Source organism: Cricetulus griseus, chromosome 4, assembly GCF_003668045.3.
Source record: "Cricetulus griseus strain 17A/GY chromosome 4, alternate assembly CriGri-PICRH-1.0, whole genome shotgun sequence".
NCBI classification, from domain to species: Eukaryota; Metazoa; Chordata; class Mammalia; order Rodentia; family Cricetidae; genus Cricetulus; species Cricetulus griseus.
This window is the reverse complement of record NC_048597.1, coordinates 42,282,958-42,299,954: the sequence shown is the minus strand read 5'-3', so window position 1 is coordinate 42,299,954 and position 16,997 is coordinate 42,282,958. Positions and strand designations below refer to the sequence as shown.

General features: G+C 40.1%; 2 protein-coding genes across 2 annotated transcripts; both read right to left on the bottom strand.

Annotated features, from left to right (window-relative positions):
• Positions 1–244: 244 nt before the first annotated feature.
• LOC100759219 (resistin-like gamma) lies at positions 245–1,585 on the bottom strand. The gene is made up of 3 exons (XM_035443352.1): positions 1,450–1,585; positions 937–1,017; positions 245–417 (listed from the first exon to the last, which is right to left on the bottom strand). The coding sequence occupies exons 1-3, from the start codon at positions 1,571–1,573 to the stop codon at positions 290–292; spliced, it is 333 nt and encodes a 110-aa protein (XP_035299243.1). The 5' UTR covers positions 1,574–1,585; the 3' UTR covers positions 245–289.
• Positions 1,586–10,773: 9,188 nt separating this feature from the next.
• On the bottom strand, positions 10,774–12,096 carry LOC113835398 (resistin-like alpha). The gene is made up of 3 exons (XM_027413359.2): positions 11,973–12,096; positions 11,443–11,523; positions 10,774–10,904 (listed from the first exon to the last, which is right to left on the bottom strand). The coding sequence occupies exons 1-3, from the start codon at positions 12,094–12,096 to the stop codon at positions 10,774–10,776; spliced, it is 336 nt and encodes a 111-aa protein (XP_027269160.1).
• Positions 12,097–16,997: the final 4,901 nt, after the last annotated feature.

Here is a 16,997-nt window from a genome sequence, read left to right as displayed (position 1 = left end):
GGGAGATCCATTGTTCCCCTTCTTTCGCTATCTTTCTTGATCACCCATCTCAAATACAGTGAGATGTAGTCATTCAGATACTAAAAATGTTTTCTTGCAACAGGCACTACAAGGGTTAATAACATTGAAGACATAAACATAGATGAGTGTAAATCTGTCTTTATTGCTTAAAAGACAGAATTACTGTATAATATGAATTCATCACAAGGACAATGAATCAGATTTCCTGGGTGGGATGACAATTTCTTTATACTCATCATTTCAAAACTGGATTTTCAGGTCCTCATTCTCAGGCCAGTTTGCAGCAGCGGGCAATAGTCCAGTCTATGATTGGGCACAGGCAGTGGCAAACGTTTTCATTCTGGACATTCCAAGATCCACAAGCAAAGCCGCAAGAACAACCAGTAACAGTCATCCCTGCATGGTTGTGTGAGATAAAGACATCAGACACCTTCTACCATAAGAGATGGATAATCCATAACTGTTCTTCCTAGGAAGCTCATGCTTATATCTACATTTTGTGGGACATGAAACTAAATCGATTTTGAGAGTTATCAGGAAAAAAATCATATAAAAGACTTGGAGTTTCAGTGTCTTTCATTTATGGCAAATTCACCTCTGTGTTGACTCTTCTTTTATCACTACAAGAGAAGAGAATGGGAAAGAAAAGAAGGCCATATTCATGACCACACAATTGAAGTTCAGGTAGACCATCATATGTGGGTGTGAAGCAAGAAGTGACTGGAAGTACAAACCCAGAGTCCTTCAGAGGCATCCTAAAGATAACTGAAGACCAGGAAGGTATGTCTAGGCACCTGGGACTATGACACAGTTCTATGGCAATACAAACCTGAGTTAGGAGAAACTGATATTAGGAAATTGACAGTGTGGACACAAGAACAATTATTCACAAATTATCCTTGAAGAGTTACTCACCAGAAGGACAGGAGGCTAGGGTGCCCATAGCCTTGACACTAGTGCAGGAAAGAGTTGTAGTCATAGTTGAACGACGGCCATCTGAGTAAAAGGAAAAAAAAGTGATATTGCCCATGTTCTTTCTCACAATTCCCTTTTAAGTCCTCTTCTAACTTGGGTGCTTCTCTGTTTCCATAAGTAGTCTGCTCACTAACTTCTTTGTTTTAGTTTCTTCATTTGTGAAGAGTAAGTAGTAAAAAGTAAAAAAAAACTTCCCTCATAAAGTGGTTGTGAAAATTCAGTGAACTAACTAATATTACACCTGTTTCATAATGTGTTCACAATCACAGGACCTAGCCTCCTTTTCTGAGCTCTTGTCTAAGAGTTCCAATAGGGTAGAGTACTGAAGAAAGCCCTAGTCAGGAAGGCAGGGATGAAGTGGACTAAACAGAGGCAGGGATTATCGAGTTCAATACCGGTTTTATGAACAGTCAGCATGAGCAAGGATTAGGTTAAGGCTTCTTCAACTCATACCGTGATAGCTGACAAGTTCCTTGAGGCTCTTCATTACAGAGTCTAGGGTTTCCTCAGTATTCACTGGGACCATCAGTTGAAGAAGGGAGATGATGATGAGAAGAGAGCAAATTGTTGTCTTCATCCTGTCAAAAGTCAGTATCCTAGAACTGGAAGAAAAAAGGCAAAAAGATGAGATCACTGAGCTCTGGCATGGCTGTGAGGGAAAGAAATATTCTGGAAATAATAAGGAGGGAGCAGCAGAAATACCAAGCCTGTAACTGTACTGGCCATTTAGAGAAGCAGAGAGGGTTCCTCCAGAACTGCCTGACTCACCAGACGCTCAGGAAATGTTCCAGGTCCTGACCAGCTGAGATGCTTTAGCACACTGTGGATTGCTGACTGGCCACCCTTAATATATACAAGCTCACCCCAGTGATGTAAAAGCATTCAGTATGATTGACAACCTGGGTGTCATGTATCACAATTTTATATGAGTTAAAACACTTTGCTAAAGTATAAGAGGTGAATTTTGTGATACTGGGCAAGTAAACCTTCTTCACTTGTCTGGAAAATCTAAAACTTACAAGATTCATCCCCCCATCCAAAGTTATGGGAGAAGCAATCAAATGTTTAATGATCAATTGAACTGCCAACTGGTGACTCTTGGTCCTGGAGGTTCCTGGACAACCTTGGAGAAAACTCTATAGATGCAAATCAGAGAATTGCAACACATTCTGGTATGAGCTTTTCAGTGATTGAGCTGCATTCAAGTTGTCCCAGCCACTGAAATTAATATACGCATGCAGGCACTCGAGAGAGACAGAGACAGAGACAGAGACACAGAGAGAGACTGAGTATGCTCTGTATCCTAAAAAGTAGTCTCACACAACACACTTGGCACCACAACAGGGACAAGAGAGAACCAAAGCTGTCAGGAGAGAGTGGCGGTGTGTCTCTACAGTGAGTGCTGAGATCTTTTCCCACATGGTGTAAGCATACCTCTTGCTTCATCAGCAGTTGGAAGGGGCTTTGCTGTGGGTGATAAAACATGCAATCACGGCTGAGTTTTCTTCCCAGAGGGAAAGTCTGGGTAAGGTGTCTATAGGAGAAATCCAAGTGGAACTGTTTTCCTCTAAGTATTATAGAGTAATATGCCTGTTCAATAAGTGGGGTCTACTGTGTGAATTCAGAGGTGCTATGAGGTAGGCTAAAGATTTGTAGTAAATTTTATGGTCCTTGAGAGTAACAAGTAAGCAAAGAGTATTGACAAGCTGTAGTGAGGTGGCCTAACCACTGCTTTGTGTAATCTACTATCAAGATGGCTAGTCAGTGGGAATTTTCTTGTGTAAACGAAAAATTACACAGGGAAAGTAATATATGGCTATTATGTTCTGTATTAGCCTCTGGTTTGGGTGTAAATTTGGGGGTACAAGAGAATGACATGGAGAAATCGGCTTACCCAGTTCTTTTTTTTTTCATTGGTTCATTTTTATTTTAATAAGAAAGAAAATTATTTTACATGTCAATCCCAGGTCCCTTTCCCTCCCCTCCTCCCCTGCCCCCCAGCTAACACCCTACCTATTCCATACCCTTTCTACTCCCAAGGGAGGGTGAGGCCTTCCATAGGGGGGTGTCTTCAAAGTCTGACTTACTCTGTAGGGTTAGGGCCAAGGCCAACCCCTTGTGTCTCAGGGAGGCTCAGGGAGTATCCCTCCATGTGGGATGGGCTCCCAAAGTCCATTCTTATGCTAGGGATAAGTACTGATCCACTACAAGAGGTCCCATAAATTTCCAAGGTCTCCACACTGACACTCACATTCATGGGGTGTGGATCAGTCCCATGTTGGTTTCCCAGCTATCAGTCTGGGGACCAAGAGCTCTCCTTTGTCCATGTCAGCAGTTTCTGTGGGTTTCACCAGCCAGGTCTGGACCCCTTTGCTCATCACTCCTCCTTCTCTGCAACTGGATTCCAGTTCAGTTCAAAATTTAGATGTGGGTGTCTGCTTCTACTTCCACCAGCTGCTGGATGACCTTGCCCAGTTCTTACAGCTGGCAGAAATGGAAGAGAGAGAAAGTATAAGTTAGGTTTGTGGTAACGATAATGGTATTCAAATTCTTGAATCTATAGGAAAAGTAGTAAAAGGTAGTAAAGAAAAATTAGTTAAATAAATAAACACATTAAGGGCTATATAAGTGATGGTCATTCTTAGTTCACCAGGAAAAATAGGACTATGTTCACTGGAGAATTAAAAACCACTAAACTCAAAAGAAATTTGCTTTGTAAAGAACCAGAAGACAATTACAGGGCATTAATTACATTGTATATATCCCTTGTGGGGATGGGATCCATGAGAATTTGGAAAGGCTCTATCAGACCTACATGATTCAAGACCTACAAACAAACTGGGTTTATAAACATGGTTTAAACCGTTCAGGAGGAGATGAAAGTAAAAAGCAAATGATGAGTCTGTTCAGGTCACCCCCCAAAAATCATAAATCCCTAGGGGAAAACTGATAATAGGCCAAATGTTGTGCTTGTGGCTTTTTGAAAGACTTTAAAGCCCAAGCAAAGGTTAAAAGTAGTGAAAACTGGGAAGGAGGAGTACAAGTCCTCCCCAACACAACCCTGCAGGGGAAGGTGTATGCCATTGTATGGAAACCACTGTATCTGCTTCTCTGAGTGGGTGGCCAAGGATGCCCATGATTGATGATTGTAGATGGCAACTGGAGGCCTCCTGCCAAATTATAGATTTGTGAGTCTGTTATTAAGCACAGTTACTTAGATTTGGGTGGGTTTTAAACCAAAATTACATTCATTCATGAGCATTCCCCCAAAGCACTTGGGGAAATAGGTGGATTAATCTGAGGATAGAACAAGTAAAAAGAACCAACAAGCTTGTCCTAGGGGTGGGCAATAATTCCCCTAGAGAATTTTGTACAATGAGGTGTGCTGGTAATAGAACTATCCAGCTAATTAGGGACTCTCACCTATACCAGGAATGTCCAAAGGACAGATGATGGAAATTGCCAGAGATATAGGTCAGGTCAGTAGTCTACCAGACCCTGGGTGTGTTACAGCCAAGCATGTGGAGTTCTGTTCCCACTTGTCCATGGGCTCAACTAATTTGAAATGTCCCCATCAAGCCTTTGGAGATGGGGAAATGCCTGGAGGTCTCTTTGAGTTTCCTCAGTGGAAGGAAGTCAATTCTATTGAGTACTGGGTTCTTTGCAGGCTGTATTACATCTTGCTAATGAATTTTTTTTAGCAATTCCTGGACATCATAAACAACTTACATTTACCTGGAAAGGTCAACAGCAGACAGTTATAGTCCCCAAGGTTACCTTAACAGTTAAAATCTTTGCCATGGGATGTTTTCCTGGGTCCTTGCTGTGTCCTGGTAACAACTCTCTATTTAAAAAAGTAGTTGCTAATCTCTGAGAGTTTTTCAGATTAAATAATATCTAAGATGTTTCATGTACCTATATGAAAACAAGAGTAAAAGATGAATCCATACAAGGTACAAGGGCCAGACACAGCTATAAAATTCTTGGGAATATTATGGTTCTGTTAGACATGCATGATACCTGAACAAGTTATTTTTTTAAATTCCTGCAGTATCCTGTGCCTGTAAATTTAAAGGAGCCATAGGAGCACCTGGAATATTGGAAGATTTCCATTTTTCCCAAGTATCCCATCCTTTGTCTAATTTGGAATACAGATGGGTGTTATTTTGGATTGGTCTGAAAAGAATCAAGTAGCTTTTGAATAAACTAACAACCTCATAAGGCATGACAAACAGCTGTGTATCTTATTACCCCAGTGGGAGTGGCAGTAGTGTATGGGACACACACATAAGCTGATTTGTCTCATGAGGAAGTGGCAGATACATTCTGTAAGGCCTATGTCTTCTAGCAAGGAAATCAAATATACCATCGCCTATGTCGGCACTGCTACAGCCATAATATAAATATTTCCATTCAAGTGAGTTACACATGAATCCATAATCAAAGTTCTTATTTAGCTCATTTACACGTATAAACAACCACAAAACATTGGCTGTTGTCATCATTTCATAAACAATGGTATACAGAAATTGACTGAGAAAACCAAGAAAACAGCACTTCCACCTGCCTTACAACCCTGTTGGGCATGGGTTAATTTTAAAAACATATATAGCTTATTAAAGCAATAGATGAAAGGTGTCATATATTGGGTCAAAAGGACATTTCCATATGTTATTAAATATTCCAACTACGAGAAACATGCCTATAAGTTATTGGCCATTGAGGCCTCTGAGCTCCCATCACCACAAAGAGTATCGCCATTGCTGTTTTTTTCAAGGAAGAACAAGATGATACTAGCCTTTGCTGAAGACTCCACAAGTTCTGGTTACAGGGCATAAAGAAATAAAGTTTAGGTTGAGATGGAAGATCTCCCCCTACTACTAGGCACTGGGGAAAAGTTGTCATGAATAGTCCCATCTGGTTATGAATCCTACTTGCTACAGTGCTAAATGTGAGTCAGGTTGTTGCTTGAGCAATAGTGGCTCACTATGGTGGGTTCAGTCAATACCATAGGGGAGAGTTCATATCTTCTATATCTTTCCCTGTAAGTCAGGACAAAAACCTGCAGTTGGGAAGATCATAGGCCCTAATAAGGAAGCTGTTGCTATTCTTTTGTCCAAAGGATGTCGTACATCTCTCAAACTGTCTTTTAAATACTGGTGCTTAGAGAAAAAGATTCCTTTTTTAATGAATGTTGTATCACAGAAACTCATGCTTCCTTGTGAAGCCCCTGAGAAAAAGCGATTGTTGCTGTGACTTAGTGGCCCAATACTTAACCATACAGATTGTCCATAATGCATGAGCAAATACAACTTGGATATGTATAAGAGCATAGGTATTATGTTGCACCCAAAGCCCTGACCCTTAAGAGACTGCGAAAGACCAGATCCAGGGCAAAAGCAAAGAGTCTTAAGAGTTAACTAAGGCCTCTCAGTCAGTCTGATGCTGCAGAAGAGCAGGAAAGACCCTGAGGGACATCAGGTAGAAGCTTTTACAGAGGAAGGCAAAGGGGTCAGGAAAATTCAGAGCTGCATGGTTTCAGGCTTGGGATTAGCTAAACTCAGGTTAGAGGTATCTGATCTGAGTTAATTGGCTATTTGGGGGTTGAAGGAAGTTACAACATTCTGGTGGCATTACACAGCTACTTAGTTTTTATCTTATCTCAGTAGAAGGGCATCTACAATTTGTAAGTCTTGTCTCTAACTGGCCCTTTTCCCACGAGGGGATGTTTGAGGTTTTTCTTGTAACTAGGGCCAAGGTGGGGATACTACTGACTCAGGGTGGCCTGGATCCTGACTGTGCAGCCTGTTGGAAATTATAGCTGCAGGTTTGCTAAGGTCTCAGACAATTTGGGGTACCAACTCTCAATTAAATATATGAAATGTAACACACATAAAAGAAAGAGAAATTATAAAACACATTTAATATGTTCTTCATACTATCACTATAAATATGACAAAGAACAGCAAGTAATAACCTTGCCATAGCCTCAACATTATGACAGATTGGAAGTTTCAAACAACTTAATGCATACACATTGAATTAATGGTCACTCAATTTCCTGGACATAGGAGGAATGAACCGAGAACTCATATATATAATATAATATAATATAATATAATATAATATAATATAAATAACCTCTAATCCAATTCCAAGTAAAGCCTGTTCTCCCCTCCTTACTCAGGAGTCCAGCCTTCAGCTTTCATGCTTCTACTGCCATCATGACATTCCAAACTCCCACAAGAATGGGCATTAACTTCTGTTTGCAGTATCCTAAGGCATCTTTGTGTTTCAAAAGTCAGCCTGGCATCAATAACAGAGCATTAGAGCTTGAAATTTCCTTAGACCTGATCTAATTTGATGACATCACTCAAAAGATAACACAAGACTGAGGTGAACATTGTGCTTACCTAAAGTGACAGATGAGCATCTTGTAGATCGGGAACTGGTACTAGAATCAAGGTCTTTCCATTCCCCTGCATTCTCCTTTATATGAAGCTGTCTAACTTCTCTGGGCCTGAATGAAATACAAGAAAGTGGCTTTCAAAATGTGCTTTATCCATTTCAGTTAGAACGTTTCTCATTTCCTTTGAGCATTGACCATAAAAGGGGAAAGTCATATAGAGTATGAAACAAAAAATTTGCTCTCTGGAATTATAAGAAAATACAAATAGGATACGTATATTTCAAATACATAATTACTTCTGAATGATAGAAATGTCTTTCTAGAAGAACAAATTTGAGAAAATAATGGAGAACAAATGATTAGAACATCAGCACAAATGGACCCAGTAAAAGAATTTGCTGTATACTGTTGAATAGTCGTGTGCTTGGCTGGCCACTTAATTAGTATGTGGAGCCACACTGAAGGAATCAATGTGGTGTTTTGATAGATTTACTTCATAATACCTTTCCTGAGTTTGTTTTTCTCTGATGCATGAAAATGGATGATTTTCAAGAAACAAAATTTATGCAAATTTTTTGTTTTGTAAAAATAAAACAACAAAGTGGTGTCATTTTCAGATTCAAGACTGCACAAGACCATAAAGGCTGTTCACACTCAGCTTCTTAGGTTGTTTTCTCCTAAACAGGGTTGTTTCTACAGCAGGTGTGTGGTGATGGATGGTGACATCCTTTTCTGCTAAGTAATTGGTATTATTATATCTACACAGGAACCTACAGACTTAAGAAAATGAATTTTGACAATGCTTTTGTTTTTAGTGTACATCTCAAAACATACTCATCCTGGGTGCTACACACACTGACATATTCCTCTACAGCTGGACTCCATCATTATTATTCTGTCTTTCCCATGTCGAAACCCTAGTAAAGAGCTGAGCATGAAGCTTGAAGGCAGTGTTATTTAACAGAATGGCCATTGTCCACTTTGACTTGCACCAGCTTGGGTATTGTGCCCAGACAATTGGTGTCTAGGAGCTTGTACTACTCTCAAGACTTCTGCTTTTCTTTTCTTTTTCTTTCGCTCTGAGGTTTGGATTTCAGGTATAAAATAAAGGACACCTCGAACAACCATTTCACACTGAAGCTGCCTGATGTGAACTGAGACTTCTGGGATGTGGTCCCAGCATGCCCTGTTGAAATCAAGTTTGGCACAAGGCTCCTTATGTTTCCATTCCCTATTCCCAGCAGCTACAATTTTTGTTCACTTTCTCAGTTCTCATTCACCCCACTATTTCATCAATAATGGATAGGTTATATCTAAGCAAACCTAGAAAGGACCAGATCGTTTATGGGGATGGCACTGTTGGCTGACATGGAGCCTGACACTTTGTGAAGTATGGTCTGGAAGCCTCGTGCTATGATGTGAGGGCTGGAGCAAGTTGTTCAAAATATAGAAAAACCGCTGGGTGAGGACAACGCCAGCTTTTGGAAAGATTTTTGTTTATTTTTTTAATTTCATGTCAAGTTCTAAACCTGCCACTTGACCAGGAGTTCAATACAAGAAATTAGGAACTGAGCAGATCCTGGGGTAGAAAAAACAGTTCTAATGTCAATGCAAATGTGGCCTGAGAGTTTGGCCTTCACAGAGCTTAAGTAAGGTAAATTTAAGTGGTAAGGTATCCCCATTCAAAGGGAGAGGCACAGCTCCTCCAAAGTATATCTCTAGCTTGTATCAGTTGACAAAACCCCAACCAGGACAATTGTCCCATGTCAACTTGATATACAAACACATCATTATTCACCTCTATCTGTTCCTTCATTATTTATCCCTGAGATATCATATTAGTATTAATATCACAATATAAAACATAAATATCCATAAATCACGCCCCTGTGTTATTAGTTCATTCAAGGGAAACTGTTCCATCTGGAGCTCCTCTCCAAGAACTTAACTTACCTGAAGAAAAATGCTCATTTTACATTTGCATTCTGGCATTCTGGCCGATAATCTTCATCTCTCTCTGTCTCTGTCTCTGTCTCTGTCTCTGTCTCTCTCTCTCTCTTTCTCCATCCCTTCCTTGCTCTCTCCCTCCCTGTTCTTCTGTGTGTGTGTGTGTGTGTGTGTGTGTGTGTGTGTGTGTGCGTGCGTGCGTGCGTGCCTGCCTGCCTGCCTGCCTGCCTGTCTGCCTGCCTGCCTGTCTGTCTGTCTGTCTGTCTGTCTGTCTGTCTGTCTGTGGGTATACCTGTACAAATGTTGACAGACTGGAAGTCAATTCTTAAAATTGTCCTCAGATTCTATCCACCTTGTTCTCTCCCTTTGCTTGAAACTTGCCAATTCAGTTACTCTAGCTAGGCAATAAATCCAAGGAATATGCCCATCTCTGCTTCATTAACACTTTAGTTACTAGGATACAGTGGCATTTCTGGCTGTTTTATATGAGTTTTAGATATGACAAGTAAGTTCTTCATGATTTTTAGCTTTGGGAAACCTACTTCTATAATTAAGACAATGAAAAGAGACATTTTTATTGTTGTAGTTAATTTATTTTAATTCTTTTTAAGTTATCAATAATTACACTACTATTTATTACTTCAAGTTATTTTGGTAGTCTGAAGTTGACAAATGAATTATATCTTCCTGTATACGCTCAAAATTGGAACCCTCCAACTTTACAGAACACTTAATACACAAATCACTTGCCTACTTTCTCAGTGTTGTTATCACTATTTTAATTTTTTTTTTTTTTTGCTTTGGAATTCCGTAAATTTCTAATGTCCCAGTAAGATGCAGTTTTGTAATTCTCGGTGACAGGTGAGGACTGTGGTGTTCTTTTGACATATGTGAGATATATGATTAGGAAAGAAGTCACCTTAAAGCCATCACAGGAAGTTGAATTTGAAGGAGGACACACACAGGCTGAAAAGTTAGAGCATCGTTCTTTTAAATTTCCCCCGTCTCCCCACACTTTGCAGTCTTCCAGATCTCACTGCTCCAAGTGTATAATACCATGAAAGCATGCTATTCCACTACTCTGTATTTCATGCCATCCGATAAACTTATACTTTTTATTAAATGGGGTAATAGAAGAAGTGGATGTTCCCATTCTTTTATATTTTTCTTGATCACCTATCTCAAATACAGTGAGATGTAACCATTGAGATACTAAAAATGTTTTCTTGCAACAGGCACCACAAGCTAGGGCTAATTACATTGAAGATATAAACATAGATGAGTGCAAATCTGTCTTTATTGCTTAAAAAAGCAGAATTACTGTGTAATATGAATTCATCACAAGGACAGTGTGTCAGATATCCTGGGTGGGATCACAGCTTCGTTAGAATAATCATTCCAAAACTTGATTCTCAGCTTCCTCATTTCCTCAGCTGGCAGCAGCGGGCAACAGTCCAGTCTATGATTGGGCACAGGCAGTAGCAAATGTTTTCATTCTGGACATTCCAAGATCCACAAGCAAAGCCACAAGAACAACCAGTAGCAATCATCCCTGCATGGTTGTGTGAGATAAAGATATCAGAGACCTAGGACCATAAAAGATAGAGCATCCCTAACTCTTCTCACTAGGAAGCTCATGCATATATCTAGGTTTTGTGGGAGCATAGAACTTAATCAATTTAAGGAGCTATCTTCATGAAAAACATCATTTAAATGAAAACACTCGGAAATTCACTGTCTTTCAATTGGTGGTAAATACGCTTTTGTGCTGGTTCTTCTTCTCCAAATACAAGGGGGCAGGAATGAAAAGATAAGAAGCCCATATTCATGACCACACAATTGAAGTCCAAGTAGACTGTCATATGTGGGAATGAAGGAAGAAGTGACAACAAACAGAAACCCAGAGTCCTTCAGTAGCATCCTTAAGGTAACTGAAAATCAGGAAGGGATATCTATGTACCTGGGTCTATGGTTGTGATCTATGGCAGTCAAAGTCTGGTGTATTGGAAGATAGAGGTATTAGAGCATTGGGGGTCGGGCGCAGAATCACAGTGCTTCTTACTCACAAATTCCCCTTATGAGTTACTCACCAGGTGGACAGGAAGCCAGTGTACCCGAGGCTTTAATACTAGTGCAGGAGAGACTCTTAGTCACAGGGGAGGGAGGATGCTCTGCAGGTAAGAGAATAGGGGTATTTCCATAATCTCTTTTTCTCACACTCCCTTTCTTAGTCATCCTATATCTTGGAGATATCGCTGTTTCTATGAGGAGGCTAATGACTTAAGTTTTTAAGACTTAATGTCTTCATATGTGAAGTCAAAATAATACTTGCACTTACCACATACAATGGCAATGAAAATTAAAATGGACTAACTTAAAGTTTTATATTACTCCTTTTCAAAATGTGTTCATAAATTACAGGTGCCACCCTCTTAGGCCTATTGACTATCAAAGAAAATGGAGTATTTAACTAAGAGTTCAAAAAAGGATAAAGGAAGTCCTGAAGAGTGGTTGATTAAATAAAGTCTGCGTCTTTGAATGGAGTCGAGATGTAATTATAATTTAGGAATAGGAGATTAAACATTGATTAAGCATAGTGTTCCCCCACCCCATCAGTTACCTAGACGACTAAGAGCTTCCTTGAGCTTCTTCATGACAGAGTCTAAGGTCTCCTCCATATTCACTGGGGCCATCAGTTGAAGAAGGGAGATGATGATGAGAAGGGAACAGGTTGTATTCTTCATCTTTTGAAAGTCAGTGTCCTGGGGCTGGAGAAAAAGCCAAAGAAGATGAGAGCACTGAGCTCTGGAATAGCCAGCTGTGAGGGATAGGAGGAAGCAGTTATACTCTGTAGAGAGTAGGGAGGGAAGAACAAAGCAACCATGCTGCAATGTTCTAGCTGTTTGCTGAAGCAAAGAGGGTTCCCACAGAGCAGATTCACTCACAAAATTCAGAAAGTTTTCCAAGGTATGGCCAAGCAAGGATGTTTTTAAACCCTAGGGGCTTATCAACCTGGCTACTCATAATGTAGAGAACACACAACCCTCCACCCCTGCCATGTAAATACTTCCCATACTTCCAAAGAGGCTTTTGAGGATATAAATGACAGAGACCAGAATATAAATTAAAATTTTAAGGTACTAAGTTTAGGAGAAGAAAAACAACTCCTGAATTCTATACCTTTACTAAAAAACAAGACTTGTGGCAAGACTTGAGCTCTTTGAGCTCCTAGAAAAAAACTGGTAAAATCAAAACAGAACACAACATTTTTTATGAGTTACGAGAAGGATTTTGAAGCCTAACCAGTTGTTTCACCAAGGATTAAAAGAAGGAACAGAAATTATGAAAGGAACAAGTGGTCTTCACAAAAACTACTGTTATGGAGGAAACCACCCAAGCTAATTCTCTGACAGGATGATCAAAGTTGCCTGCAAGTGAGGCAATTCATGGACTGGAGGCCTCCTACCAAGCTATGAACTCACCAGTCTGCTACTAAGGTACAGATTCCTTAGGCTTTAGCAGATTCTGAGCCAAGTTCTTTTATGACAAGTCTCAAAAGCACCAGGGGCAATGGGAAGTAGTGGGTGGACATGGAAATAAAATAGTTCAGGTTAAAATCTCTTAAGTTTCAACTATTGATGGGCAATGACTCATCCAGAGCAAACAGTGTGCATTTGTTTCTTGAAGAAAGCCACACTGAAGGTGGAATTTGTTCTAGCCTTGGGCTTACACTGAAACAACACATGACAGAGATACCAGGAAGGAAGGGGGTACAGGAGAGGAGAGGAGTGTTGGGGAGAAAAAGGGAGATAATATGACTGACCAGAGCTGCAATTCAAGCAGAGTCTACCAAAATCTGGGTGGGGTGTAACCAAGCAGGAATAGCCTGAGCTAGCTTAGAAAAATCCATATGGATTGGGGAACTGTATGGGAGCCCCATCCCATGGAGGTCCTCCATGATGAAGAAGCCAAACAGTTGATACAGATGACAGGGCTTTCCCATGATCAATTAGACCTTGATAATATGTAGGTGTTTTGTTGCTTTTAATTCCTTTAGCTGTTGCATATCAAGTCCAATTTGCATTTACTTGGGATGGTCAATAGTGGACCTTCGAGTACTTGAAGATTACCTTCAGAGTCCCACTACTTATCGTAAGATGGTGGCCTTTCTTTGTTATCCTGACCATCCTCTATGAAGAGGTTTCATTGTGTAGACAGCATGATGCTAAAATTCTGTGTGTTCTGTATATTTTAAAATATATCAAAAATACATGCATGCAGATGCACCTATGGAATGACAATGGGATCACAGATGAAATAAGCTACAAGGACCAGAGGGATGCTAAATCCTTGGGAGTATTATGACCCTGGAAGACATGTGTGCTATATGACAAAGTTACTCATTGAATACTACAATATCCATGTCTGTAATGGTCAATGAGCTGAATATTTAACTGGGATTCTTGGAATATTAGTGAATTTTTATACCACACCTTATTCAATTTGTTCTTTGTCTGTCTGCTCTCTAGACTTCGTTAACTTGGCACAAGCTAGGGTCAGCTGGGAAGAGAAAACCTGAAAAAAAAACCTGCACAACATTGGCTTACAAGCAAGTCTGTGGGGGCATTTTATTGACTCAAAGTTTTAAAAAAATTAATATGTAACTCTTAGATTAAGGTTAACTCAAAATTTCTAGATACAACAGAATGCATTTAGTCCTTGTCAAAATCTAACATAAATGGCCTCTAGTCCAATTCCCAATAGAGTTCTTATTCCCCTCCTTGCCTTGTGTGTCTAGTCTTCACCCTCCACAGTTCAATGGCATTCTGATAATTCATAACATGAGGTCTTAACTTCTGCTTACAGTATCCTAAGGGCATCTCTGTGTTTCAAATGTCAGTCTGGAATCAACTTCAGATATTTAGATCTTGAAAAGTCCTTGGTCTTTCTCTAATCTGATGTCATTACTCAACAGATAACTAACCCAAAACTGAGGTGACATTGTTTTTACCTAAGGTGACAGATGAGGAAGTATCTTGTAGATTGGGAGCTGGTACAAACACCAAATTCTTTCTATTCAGCTGTATTATCCTTTGCATGAAGCTGTCTAACTTCTCTGAGCCTAAATGAAATATAAGAAATGGAATAAGACATGATATTAGCCATGGTAATGGACATCCTCTAGTTACTCTATTTGACTGGGAAATTGGCCATAAAAGAATAATGGCATATTTCTGCTCCTCCATTTCCTCTCCTCTACTCCTCTTCTTGTGCTCTTATTGTGGCAGCTCCCTCTCCCCTACCCTTATGCTCCCAATTATCTCAGGACTTCATGCCACTTCCCATTCCTGGGGTCCATTTATCCCTTAGAGTCCTTCATGTTTCCTAGTTTCTTTGGTGAAGATGATTATAGGCCTGTAATCCTTTGCTCTATGTCTAAAATTCATATATGAGTGAGTACATACCATGTTTGTCTTTTTGTGACTGGGTTACCTCACTCAGGATGGTTTCTTCTAGTTCCATCCATTTGCCTGCGAATTTCAAGATTCCATTGCTTTTTTCTGCTGAGTAGTACTCCATTGTATAAATGTACCACATTTTCTCAATCCATTCTTCAGTTGAGGGGCATCTAGGTTGCTTCCAGGTTCTGGCTATTACAAACAATGCTGCTATGAACATGGTTGAACATATGTCCTTATTGTATGAACATGCACTATTTGGGTATATACCCAAGAGAGGAATGGCTGGATCTTGAGGTAGACTGATTCCCATTTTTCTGAGCAACCACCATACTGATTTCCAGAGTGGTCTTACAAGTTCACACTCACACCAGCAATGGAAGAGTATTCCTTTTTCTCCATATCCTCTCCAGCATAGATTGTCATGGGTATTTTTGATTTTAGCCATTCTGACAGGTGTGAGGTGGTATCTCAGAGTTGTTTTGAGTTGCATTTCTCTGATGGCCAATGATTTTGAGCACTTTCTGAAGTGTCTTTCAGCCATTTCAGATTCCTCGATTGAGAATTCTCTATTTAGTTCTGCACCCCACTTTTTAATTTCATTGTTTGGTGTTTGGGTGGCTAGCTTCTTGAGCTCCTTATATATTTTGGAAATCATTCCTCTGTCAGATGTTGGAAAGGTGAAGATCTTTTCCCATTCTGTGGGTGGTTGTTTTGTCTTACTGACTGTGTCCCTTGCCTTGCAGAAGCTTCTCAGTTTCAGGAGGTCCCATTTATTAATTGTAGACCTCAATGTCTGTGCTACTGGCATAATGTTCATAGAGGAGAGAGAGCAGGATGAGAGATACCATATTAGAGGGAGCCACTATAGGTCCGAGAAGAGATCTGGAACTAGGGAGATCTCCAGAGACCTACAAGGATGACACGATCTGACAATCCAGGCAATGGCGGAGAGGATAACTGAAAAGCCCTTCCCCTAAAATGAAATTGATGACTACTCTTTATGCCATCCTAGAGCCCTCATCCAGTGACCCCAGATGCTGTCTGGGAGGCCCAGTACAAGACTGATCCAGACCCCTGAACATGAATGTCAATAAGGAGGCCTCTGTACTGCAGGGAGCCTCTGGTAGTGGATTAGTATTTTTCCCTGGTGTAAGAAGGGACTTTGAGAGCCCATCCCACATGAAGGGATACACTCTGGCCCTGGACACATCGGGAAGGGCCCAGGCCCAGCACAGGAATATTTGGTGGACTTTGCAGAGCCCCTGTTGAGGACCCTACCCTCCCTGGGGAGTGGTGGGTGGAACTGGTGGGGGGTAGGTTGGGGGTAGGGGAGGAGGGATGGGGGTGAGGGGAAGGAGAGGGAGAAGGGACTTACATGTGAAACAAGCTTGTTCCCTAACTTGTACTAATAAAAAAATAATAAAAATGTTAAAATATCTTAAGTAATCTTAGGAATTGATTGTCATTTGACAATCATTTGACACAAATTGCACAGTCATAAATTAAACAATAAATTGATATAATAAAAAAATAAGTTCATATCAATTATGCTGTAATTTTAAACCACAATATAAAGAAAATAAATAAAATAAAAATGATTTTTATTTTCTGGATGCAAAACTGCTTGAGCCCAGAGAAGCTATTCACATTCAGCCTCAAGGGTTTTATTTTCCTTAACAAAGTTGTTTCAAAAGCAGATGTATAGTGATGGATGTTGACTTGCCTGTCTCCTGCTAGGCAATTGTTACTTATTATAAAACTAAACACAAGCATGCAGGGTTTGTAAAAGAATTTCAACAGCTTCTAGTTCAGTACTTATTTTTTGTAGATCATCTTCTCCAATCATTCTTGTCGGGTATATTGTGATCCTTGCCATAGTCCTCTGCAATTTCCATTATTACTATTCTGTCTTTTTCATGCCAAGTCCTGGAAAGGAGCCTTGAGCTTGGCATGAGACTTCAGAGCTGCCCTACCAATCAGAATGGTCATTATCTGTTGTCACTTGCACAAACCTCGGTGTTGTGCCATAGATTAGCACCTAGTTCTGCTTTGAAGTCTTCTGCTGATCCCTGCTGCACTTCCTCTCTGGATTTTAAAAGTTCAAGTGTAGAATTCAGGAACAATTTTAACCACTTGTTCTTATTGAAGGTGGCTGAGGCCAACTTTGACATCTGAGATGCGAT

Coding starts and splice junctions, on each gene's coding strand:
- LOC100759219 (XM_035443352.1), bottom strand. CDS start 1,573: ATGAAGACAACAATTTGCTCTCTTCTCATCATCATCTCCCTTCTTCAA. Junction 1,018..1,449: donor GGAACTTGTCAGCTATCACG/GTATGAGTTGAA, acceptor CCTTTTACTCAG/ATGGCCGTCGTTCAACTATG. Junction 418..936: donor CCTAGCCTCCTGTCCTTCTG/GTGAGTAACTCT, acceptor ACAACCATGCAG/GGATGACTGTTACTGGTTGT.
- LOC113835398 (XM_027413359.2), bottom strand. CDS start 12,096: ATGAAGAATACAACCTGTTCCCTTCTCATCATCATCTCCCTTCTTCAA. Junction 11,524..11,972: donor GGAAGCTCTTAGTCGTCTAG/GTAACTGATGGG, acceptor TCTTACCTGCAG/AGCATCCTCCCTCCCCTGTG. Junction 10,905..11,442: donor ACTGGCTTCCTGTCCACCTG/GTGAGTAACTCA, acceptor ACAACCATGCAG/GGATGATTGCTACTGGTTGT.